This window comes from Pundamilia nyererei, unplaced genomic scaffold (assembly GCF_000239375.1).
Source record: "Pundamilia nyererei isolate P.nyererei 1_Seehausen unplaced genomic scaffold, PunNye1.0 scaffold00236, whole genome shotgun sequence".
Taxonomy (NCBI): Eukaryota; Metazoa; Chordata; class Actinopteri; order Cichliformes; family Cichlidae; genus Pundamilia; species Pundamilia nyererei.
In genome coordinates this window covers 170,724-181,463 of record NW_005187637.1, presented here as the reverse complement: position 1 = coordinate 181,463, position 10,740 = coordinate 170,724, and the positions used below count along the sequence as shown (strand labels likewise).

General features: G+C 41.4%; 1 protein-coding gene across 4 annotated transcripts in view; it reads left to right on the top strand.

Annotated features, from left to right (window-relative positions):
• LOC102200246 (IQ motif and SEC7 domain-containing protein 1-like) overlaps positions 1-10,740 on the top strand; it is a 94,558-nt gene that overhangs the window by 43,501 nt on the left and 40,317 nt on the right. Inside the window, exon 1 of one of the 4 annotated variants that reach the window (XM_005749047.1) lies at positions 8,605-9,151. The exons of the other annotated variants lie outside the window; for them this stretch is intronic. Within the exon in view, the coding sequence (XP_005749104.1) occupies positions 9,075-9,151 (77 nt within the window). The 5' untranslated portion in view covers positions 8,605-9,074. Of the gene's footprint in view, positions 1-8,604; positions 9,152-10,740 lie in introns of those variants that run through there. 4 annotated transcript variants of the gene reach the window in all.

Genomic DNA, 10,740 nt, shown 5'->3' with positions numbered 1-10,740 from the left:
GTGTGTGTGTGTGTGTGTGTGTGTGTGTGTGTGTGTGTGTGTGTGTGTGTGTGTGTAAAATGCGGCTGGGTCTAAGCTGTTATTTTTGGGATGGCGATGAGTCCTACGGTCTGTGTGGAAAGCTTGCATTTCTGCTTCAGTAAATTATGTGTGAATTCTCCTGTAATGACAGAGAGACAAAATCCTCTTATGTGTTTTTGAAGCTAAATAATAGTATTATTGTTGTTGTTGCGCTCCACATTTTTTTTACATGTGCTCTTCTGCTGTCTAGCACATAAACACATCAGCTGAATAAGCATTTCGCTGCCTTATTTCTCTGCAGAGGGACCTTCAGGTTTGTTTTCCCTCTTAAAGCGTGTCTTTGCTGCATCACTGTAGACCCTCTGATTTCCTTACAACCCTTTGAGTGTAACCATGTACTTGAACTTCACACATGTACTCACTAACTGATGCATAACGGTGAGCTGTATTACGCTGTCATGTCAGGATTTAATACCATACGTGGGTATCCGTCATCTTAATGAATATGAGACCTTCATGGGTCTCCACTGAGTCTTTCACAGGCAATCTGGCACTGCCATTTAGTAGATTTAATCTCTGCCTTGTTTCTGTTCAGCCTGTATTAGTAAATATGGACACTCCTCAGATTTTAAAGTTTCCTTCATAATTACAATTTTGTAATTTTATGCTTAACTTTGAATTGCATTTCTGATTTTGTTGTTGCATATTAAGCAGTTGTGTTCAGAGATGGTCGCTTATTTCTTTCATCCTCATTCCCTCTCAGCTCTAATCCAAGTAAAATCTTTAACCAAAGACTGTCACATGACCTGGGTGAGGAGCTGACAGCAGGAAAGTGAAAGTGTTGTGCAAATTGTGGTTATTGTTGTCTGGAGACTGAGAAGATGTACTGCTGACTGACACTAATGCTTGTGACTTTTGTGTCTGTCAAACAAACTGAGGATCACAATGTCTGTTCAATACTCCTTTAATGAGGAGCTGGAGTTGGACAAGCATGTTGTGTTGTAAATGTCATTTCATCGTATTTGGCAGCCGCCCACCTCACTCTGGAATTCCGATGCTGTCCCTGCAGCAGTGGAATGCCAAAAGGATGATGATGTCCTGGGTTTCACCAAAGACTTTCCTGCCCTAAAGGGATGCAGAGGTTGTCTTGAGCTGAATACACCATCATACACAAAGTGTAATTTGTTCAGTTGAGTACAGTGGAACAAGCATGCATTGGTTTTGGCTTCTGTATATATACTATTCTTGCAAGGAAAGCTTAAAGAAGAATAATTCAGGCATTTTCAGAAGGTATTTTATGCAAAACATTTACTCTACATCATATTCACACTGACACGAGTTGTTTTGAGGGACATAAATCAGTAGTCACTTTGCACCCGAAATGCTGAGCAGCCACATTATTCAGTACTTATTGATTTAGCGTGTGCACAAAAAGAGTTGTTGCTTTTTAATAATAGACTATTTTTGGTTTTCTAAATCATAAAAAATGCATGTGTTGGAGTCGAGATGCGTGAAAAATCAATTGAGCTGGTATCACTATTGTCCGTAACATTCGCATCCACAAGGTGTGATCTTTGTGCATGGATTATTTTTTGGGATTCAGAATCACTTTCTTATATATTCTGCAGTGCACCGAATATACAACATTTCATGAACAAGGCAGGTAATAAGCATCAACTGGCTTTATCTTTCGTTGAGATGAGCCATGCATTCTTGGAGGGCATTTGTGGAGTGAATAAATTTTTAACAGGATTGCCAATCCCTGTTACTAGATGTTCTAAATGCATTGCCCCCTGATCAAGTGACGCCAATGCTGATGAAAAAGAGAATGCGTCACCAAGGGGGTAAGGCAGTGACGCCACATTCCTCCACTTTGCGTGCTCTCTCAGTCTGCAGACCCAGCACACTTTGCTGTCAGAGGCTCAAGCTCAAAGACAACTGCCAGCACTGCTCTGAATATGCCTCTGCTGTAGACAGGAACTGTGAGATGCATGGAGCTATTGCATAAGACAACAACTGCATGTAATGCATTGCCAGCACAAGGCACGACGAGCATGCTGTCAGTTCACATGGCATCAGCTGATGGGGCATAATGCTTAAAAGCAGGAAGTGAGTCACTTGTTAAAGCACATGCTCTTTGTATGTACAAACCTGTCTTCATGAAAGCCCTTTGTTCTTTTATTTGTCTGTGTCTAGTGTCCCTCATGGCAATTCTTAATTTACTCAAGGACTTAAATATATAATGTGTTTGTCGATCAATTGCGTTCTCATCAGTCCTTAATTTTTGACTGATGGCAGGATATTTACACCTTATAGTTCCCCCTCTTACCTCATCAGCATTGTTTTTGGCAGAAAACTAAACAGAATATATGAAAACAAATGCCATGCTTTTTTTTTTTTTTTTTTTTGAAGGTGCAGGTGCATAGTATACTTCAACATCCAGTCAGAAATGTACCAGCAGTACAGTAGCATTTTGGTTTTTGCCGAAATGGCACAAACTTGGCTGTGCTCAATCAGCTCAAAGGCTGTCATTTGCACACTAAAACGTCAGCAGCTGGACATCTGTCGACTGACACTGAGATAGTGGCTGAGTTTGCAGCTGGAGCTGTGTCAGCCATGTGTGAGGATGATCAAACCAGTGGGAGCTGTGGGGCTCTCGGGGGCACATCTCAGTGAGTTGAAGTTTCCTCAGGGGAGTAGCTAGTGCTGATGCATTTGTGGTTTGAAACAGCCCATAATAAGCCTCTGCCTTTGCCAATGGCACCGTCAGAAGCCTCAGCACAGAGGAGAGTTGGGTGCTTTAGAAAAGGATGCATCTCCAGAACATTTTGTTCCTTTAGCGAAAATAAAAATGGATATGCGGATGTGTTTGTCTGCAACAATGTTACATAATAACAACGAAACCAAGCGATCACTGACTACTGTTGTCTTTTCATTTTGATTGAGACTTTCATGGTTTTCTGTTCATAATTGGGAAAGGTGTAACTGTCACACTTAAAGCCTTTTCTGCACAGTGCCTACCAAGTGGCTCATGCTGCCTTACATTGTTTCATACAAGACATGCTAATCCTATCAGGGATATTAAACATTTCAAAGCAGTGTACCTGCATTCACAAATCCTGGACAAGTGCATATACTATAGCAGTTCTGTTACCAGCCCAAAGGTTATAACACAGCTTCAGGACGGCTGAGAGACTAAAAGCTGTGAGATCCTCCTCCAGAAGCCACAAAGTATTTCCCCCACTTTGTTTTTATTTTTCTCCTTTTTGTCTTTGCTTTGCTTTATGACTGTGTCTGGATTTTCCTGCTTCAATGCAAAACAAAAACTGGAGGAGTGAATTTACAGTCAGTATGGCTCATCCTCTGTTTCTCTTTCATTCTCTTTCGCCTCTGCTTCTGTCCTTTTTTTTCACCATCCAACTAATGCTCTGCATGGCTGCTTTCAGGCTGACAGCTGACAGCTGAGCAGCTGTACTGTACAATCTGTGTGATACAGGAGCTTGTGCACATGCAAACTGCTGTAACTTTAGTGTAAGATTAGCTGCCCTGTAGTATAAGCTGTCATGCTAGTTGGACACTTTAACTTCTGTGTCTCCATTTTGCTTGTAATGAAATTAACATGCTGGGCTCAGGACGTCAGCATCCCAAACAGATGAGGAAGAAAAGCTGCATGGCACACTCTTAAATTTTATGCTGCTATTTATAATAAATACATTTGTAGTGATTTAAAAATGGATCCTTTTGTGAAGCCTATTGAAGTTGGCCACTGGAGATCTAAGTGATGCCCTGCTTATGTGATGTGGTATGAATTAGGAAGAAATAACTTCCATGGTGTTTTATTTGTTTATGTTTTCTTGAGTGAATCGGCAAACTTGTCGGACTCCTCGTTGCTCCGATTACATCAGCTTTTGTGGCTTCGATGCCTTTAAAATATGAAAGTTACCCAAATTTGCCACCAGGGGGTGAACTTTTCTAACATATTCATTCAGACAGACTGTCCTTCACACAGAAATAAATCAAAAGCTCAGGATCACCTGTGCACTTAATGAAATGATGGGTATAATTATGTCATCATAATGCGTGCTTGTGTAGCTTTTTCCTGATGTTATAAGGCCTGGCATGGTTTTGGTAAAGGCCATCATCCTACCAGGTTCCTACTAGCAAAGGCAACCACCATCTTTCCCCATATTTTCCCCTCATCATGGAGTCTTTAAGGAGCCTTATCAGTGATTGACTGTGGCAGTCATGGGGGAGAAGTGGGGTCCTGTGGCTGCAGTGCTCAGTATCATCATTTATCACTACACTAGTTTAATTCAGCAGCACAGTGGAGACAAAACCTGTCACAAGGCCTTTCAAATGAGGGCATGTATTCAGACTGATGGTTGAACAGGTATTTTATAGCCTTTTTGATCTCAGAGAGTGTGGGCTGTATTGATCCACCTGCAGTGCTCTGAGGATTTCAGTCATGAAAGATTTGGAATATTTATATATTTTTTATTTTATTTTACATGCACTATATGGACAAAAGTGTTGGAACACAGAATTTAATCTTTGAATTCAGGTGATTTCAGCCCTATTGCCACAGGTGTATAAAATCAAACACCTAGCCATGCAATTTGGCTTTATATTTGTGAAGTTCGTTCTAAACAGCTGACTAAATTTGACCATGGTACTGTAATAGGATCCCATTATTGCAATATGTCAGTTCATGAATTTCTTCCCTCTTAGATATTCCATGATCAGCTGTAAGTGGAAAGTCTTTAGCAACCACAGCAACTTGGTCATGAAGTTGCAAAAAATGTAAAGTTACAGACCGCGGTCGCCAACTCTCTGCTGACTCGATAACGGCAGAGCTCCAAGCTCCCTCTGCCATTAACATCACCACAGAAATTGTCCCTGGGCCTTCATGTAACAGGCGTCCAAGCTCAAGCAGCTGAAGCCTTGTGACGTAAAGCATTCAATAGTCAATGCAAAGCACACCGCCGCTGCACTCTGGAGCAGTGGAAACGTGTTCTGTGGAGTGATGATCTTGCAGTCTGATGGGTCAGTCTGAGTTTTGGCAAATATCAGAAGAATGTTACTTGCCTGACTGTTTTGTGTCAACTGTACAGTTTGGTGGAGGAAGGAGAACACTATGGGGTTGTTTTTCTGGGCTTGGGGTGTGTCGCTTACTTCCAGTAAAGGGAAGTCTTAATACTTCCATTCATCCAGAAATCTTTTGACAATTCTGTGTTTGTAGCTTTGTGGTTACTATATGCGGTTAAGACACTTTTCTGTTTCAGCTTTACTTTGTGCAATGGGACACCGTTAAGTCCATAAAGGCATGTTTGAATGAGTTTGATTTGCAAGAACTTGACTGGTCTGCACAGACCCCTTACCTATACCCCACTGAACATCTTTAGGATAAACCAGAACTGAGATTGCAAGCCAAGCCCACTCAGCCAACATTGGTATCTGACCTCACAAATGGTCTTCTGGGTGAATGAGCAAAAAATCCCCTAAAACCACACTCTAAAATCTTTTAAAAGGCCTTTCCAGAAGTATGGAAGCTGTTACAGCTGCAAAGTGGGGGAACTATTCTGTATTAATGCCAAGGATTTAGGCTACGTCCACACGTACACGGGTATTTTTGAAAACTGAGATTTTCCATTTCCGTTTTAAAAAATAATCCCGTCCACACGTAAATGCAGAAATTAAGGAAAACGCTGCCAGGAACATGCCAAAGCAACAGGTGGCGATATATTCCTAACAGTGTAGAAATGTTGGCCAATCAGAAGTCTAGAAGCCTCGGTGGGAAATAGTAAACAAAGCTGGGGCATAGAACCGAGTCGTATGTGGGGAGGGACAGTAACTGTGTGTGTATATGTAAGCATTTAAACACTGTAGAGAGTACAATTACCAGTAACAGTATTGTAGAAATTAATTTCACCAAAACAATAATGTGGTGCACAGTGTGACGTCAAAAAAGGCGCACACCTTTGACGCTGCGTTTTTCTCGTCCACACGTAAATGCAAAAACTGAGTTTTGGAAAATATCCACCCTGGCAGGCGTTTTTAGAAATCTCCGTTTTCAGTGACCGAAAACGCCGTTTACGTGTGGACGGAAGGTGCAAACACATAGAAAATCTGCGTTTTCAAAAATTACCCGGGTATGTGTGGACGTAGCCTTAGAAAGAGAAGTTGGAAAAGCTTGTACTGTAGATGGCTCAGCATATTGGTCCACATGTGTGATCCGTGGTGTATGGACTTGTTCTCATCTGGTGCTCTTCCACTCTACTTGAGTAATGAAAGTGCTTTTATACAATGTTTCTCTTTCAGCCACTGACAAACACATTCATACAAGCACTTTCTTCTACATCTAAGTGCTTTCAATCTAACATTCACACTCTAAATGCATCAAGCGGAATCCCAAGGATTCTTTGGCATGCAGACTGGAGCAGCCAGAGATTGAACCACCAACCTTCCAATTACCATATGACCTGCCCTAGCTCCTGAGCTATCGCCAGCAATTTTTGGCTGTGTTTGACTTACATTATTATTATTTTTTTTTGTAACTTGGGGCGATGCAGTTGATTACTGCTCTTGACTCTGACCTGCGCAAAAATGCACTTGACATTGTTTTACAGGGTAAAAACTTAAAGTAAAAGCCTTTATAGTGAAAAGCACCCATTTTGACCACAGTTAACAGAACAGTTCTCTGCTCTCACATTTTTGCTCCCCACACATGTGGACATGCCTAAGCTTACAATTTTGAACAATCGTCAATCTGCTCAGGAAATTACAGCCTGTTGCACTTGTATACGCATTTACTCAAGTCTTTGTCCTAAAAAACCCCAAATAATAGTCTGTCATGTGCTCTTGAATCAGAGCCGCTAAGCTATTATGCCATCTATATTGTTGTAAGAGTCGTACTTCTTTGCCTTGACAGACTGTAATATGTTCTGCTAACAATGCAGTGAGGTTTTTACATACACTAACCACTGGTGTGAAAAAGAAAGGGACAACTAAAAGGGCTTTCATCACCATTTCCAAATGGTGAGAAGAACAGAAGTTAAGTGCAGATACATGCTTTTTACCTAGAGCTTAATTGTCGTCTTCATCTCTAGGTATCGTCTTTAAATGTCACATGACATGTAACCACTAAAATTCAGAGTGCAGTAATGTACACAGGAGGGTAAGCGCACTTCTACACTTACAGCTTTCGCTGAAGTAAATTGACAGGAAGAGCACAGATTTGCTGATTTTTCTGTGAGATGTGTGTAAATCAGGAGGCCTAAGTTGTGACAAAAGCCTGATGAATGGTGCTTAGGTTCATTAATTCCTCAGTCTCCCTTCTGTTCACATAGGCTCCCACTAAAGCCTTTGTCCTGCTCTGGTCTTTCTATATCTTGGCTTGGGAAAGCGGACATGAAGCCCATATTGTGTGAAAGGAGTCATGTGGTGATTGACTCCTCAGCCCAAACAGATCTAACTATAGTAATTAGTATATTAATATGTAAATATGAACATTACTCCACGTGTTTGTTTGTCTGTAATTGCATACGTGAGTTTAATTGTTTGTGTAAATATGTGGCATTTTGAGTGTTTGTGTGTTTGGACATAAACAATGGCTGAATATTGATGAGAGGCCCTTCCACGCCCGTTTCCCATGACTGCTGGGACTGGGTGGCACTGCAGCGTGGCACTGCATCTCAGGCAGAGAAAGAACAGCTCTGTGCTTCTCTTCAAATGCAAAACCCCCTTTAGACAGAAAGGAGAGCAACGTTTTAAGCCTTATAGCTCTACAAGGACCTGCAGCACATATGAGCACAGTTTTAATACAGACACAAACTTATCTATGAGGGTTTAATATGCCGGCCTTATTTATGCACCTGAAATCCATTCTTCCTTTACTACATTCTTTCTGAATAGGTCTGCCAATGCACCTTTCATATCTTACTTAGAGTGTATGAATCATTTTATTGACTATAATCTCACATTTGTTCCAGCAATCTAGGCACACTTATGGTTTTTATGATGATTCTATGACCTTGAAGAGTCTAAAAAAAGAGTCTAAAAAATATTTCTTTATGCTGACAAAAATCGGAGAAACCTCGAAGCTCATATTTATTTTAACAAAGCATGCATATAAACTCATGTGGTCATACAACATTGCAGCAGTCCCTCCTCGCTGAAAAGCCGACCAATCACTGGCTGCTCTGCGAAGCTTCCATTTGAAGCTTCAGTAGTACGGTAGTGTTGCCCAGCAACCAGAATCGGCACATTTCTGGGAGGTCCTGTGTGGATGGCAGCGGCTGTAACAGGGAGAGAGAGACAGAGAGAGCAAGAGGGAGAGGATGAGGAGCAGGAGACAGAGATAGGAGGACAGCAATGGTTTGGGGTTTAGCTGGAAGAAGGAGAACAGGAGCAGTAGATGGCATTACTGAATCCATGTTGGCAGTGAGAGAAAAGATCCGGTCTCTTGCCTCATAGGAAAGTTTGTTCCTGCAGCGGGAGGAGACAGAAGAGGATTCCTGTTGAGTATGTGCTGTTCAAACACAGATGAGTGAGTTTTGGAATTCCTCTTCCTATCTGCGTTCCTACACATTCCCCTACCTGTGCCTGCTGGAGCGACGCAGAGCATTAGATACAGGCATGATGTCTCTGAGGATCCAAGGCTGACGCACTGTGTGAAGGGACCAGCACAGAGGACACACGGTTGACCTGGATAAGAGTTAAAACGAAGCAGAAGCAGCTAATATAGAGATTATTTTTGGGAGGTGGAACCCAAGCGTTAATACTTGGTCCAAATCAGTCCCAGAGGGTTCCTCGTAGGCCTGGCTTTCTGGGTTTGGCGATGACTGAGACGGGTCCAGAAGTGATGTGGTTGTTCTGGGCGGGTTAAAACCACTCAGGCTGCCATCCAGTGGCAGTGGCGAAGCTGGAGCTCCAGAGGAGAACAGATTTATCGTCCATGCCTGGGATTCACTGGTTGCTCCTCTGCTTGTGCCATGGTGCCTTTTAATGTTGTTCGATTCCACAGCTGTTCAACCGTTTGACTGTTTGACGTGAGGATGTGGAAGTTCAAAGCTTTTTGCCTGGATTACTGGCATGTGCTGTGTTTGCACCCACACAACAACTTTTATAAAAGGTATGTTTTGAAGCCGCTCACGTTTGGCTTAATCATTTCTTGAAGTTGAAAGTGCTACGTGTTTTGAACAGCTCGCTCGCAGCTTGTTGATGTTGCTACCTGTGCTGAAGTACTCCCAACATCAAGCAGTTCAATTTGTTAAAACCAACCCTCGAATTACTTCATAAAGAACATCTGATTAATAGAAAAACTTTAGTGCTCAGCTCTGCTTGCTGACATAGTGGTTCTCATGTTGAAAGTCATAATTCAAGGGAGAGTGAGCTGGTTTAACCATTATCCATTTCTTCCAGCAAACGAGGTTACAGCTGTTATTGAAATGCTTGGTTAAGTAACTGTCTTGTCAGTGTCTGTTTAGTCAGTGTCAGTGTCTCGCGGCTATCACTGAATCTATTCGTCTCCGTCCCACTGGGGCCTCTTCTTGTTCACCTTTCACCTACAGCACAATCGATGCATGATTGATGAGGTTAGCGTTTTAGCTTATATTAAATTTGGCTGTGTTCTTTCGTCTTTCACCTCAAAATGCCAAACTTCACCTAAGACTTGATTTAAGTGTCCATGATGACATTTAAATTCATAAATCCCAGCAGTGAATCTAAGCTTGCAAGTTGCTCAGTCTTGACAATCATGTTTTAATTTCTGTTAAATTGAACATATCACACAAGTTTTGAGACTCATGTTTCAAAGCTTCCACTTCTGTTTAAAGGTATATACTCATCTTAATTTATGCCCACCTCTTCTCTCTGCCACTCTGCTGAAATCATAAAAAAATTGTGTTTTGTAATATCTGATATCCCACATATCCTTAAAGTTTAGACACCCATTTTTTTTTAATAGAAAATCACCGTTATCTCTTTAGGTAGAATAGAAAAATAGAAATGGATATATTTCCCATAATGATAAAGATGCTGTAAGGGGTGGTCTATTATTTGTTTGATGTCCAGTCATGAAGTATTTCAAGCAGCAGTTTTAGGCTCAGACACTAGTTCCCAAAATGATTACTTTCCCTTTTAAACAATATAATTTAGGCGCAAGGTTTTAGAGCTGCACAGAAAAAGACTGCAATGTTTTTTTTGTTTGTTTTTTTGCGCCATTATCCCCCTGCTACACCAGAGAGATCTAACCACGTATGTGTGCAGAGGTTTCCTTTATGCACATCCCATCGTGCTGTTTGATGTCTCAAACAGAAGCAAGCTGCAGTGTGATGACGCTGATCAAGGACCTGTGAAAATCAGATGCACCTGCCTTCTGTTGAATCTCTGTATGTATATAAACATGCAGTTTTTCTTTGGCATTAGTACTCTGAAGGCTAGGACACAGTATGTCCATGATTCATTAATAATGCATCGCGGATTTAGCAGGAAACTGTGAATGTAGGCCTCAGGGAATCCCCCAGATTTAGGTGCATCTTCATCATTTATGCATTCTATAATAATCGATTTTTTTTTAAGCCGATATTTCGTAGTTCTTTATTTAGTGCAAACTCTTGTATCAACAGCTGTTCTTACTTTTATGACTGAGTGGTTTGTTTGGAATTATTTAGGTGTGTGTGTGTGTGTGTGTGTGTGTGTGTGTGTGTGTGTGTGTGTGTG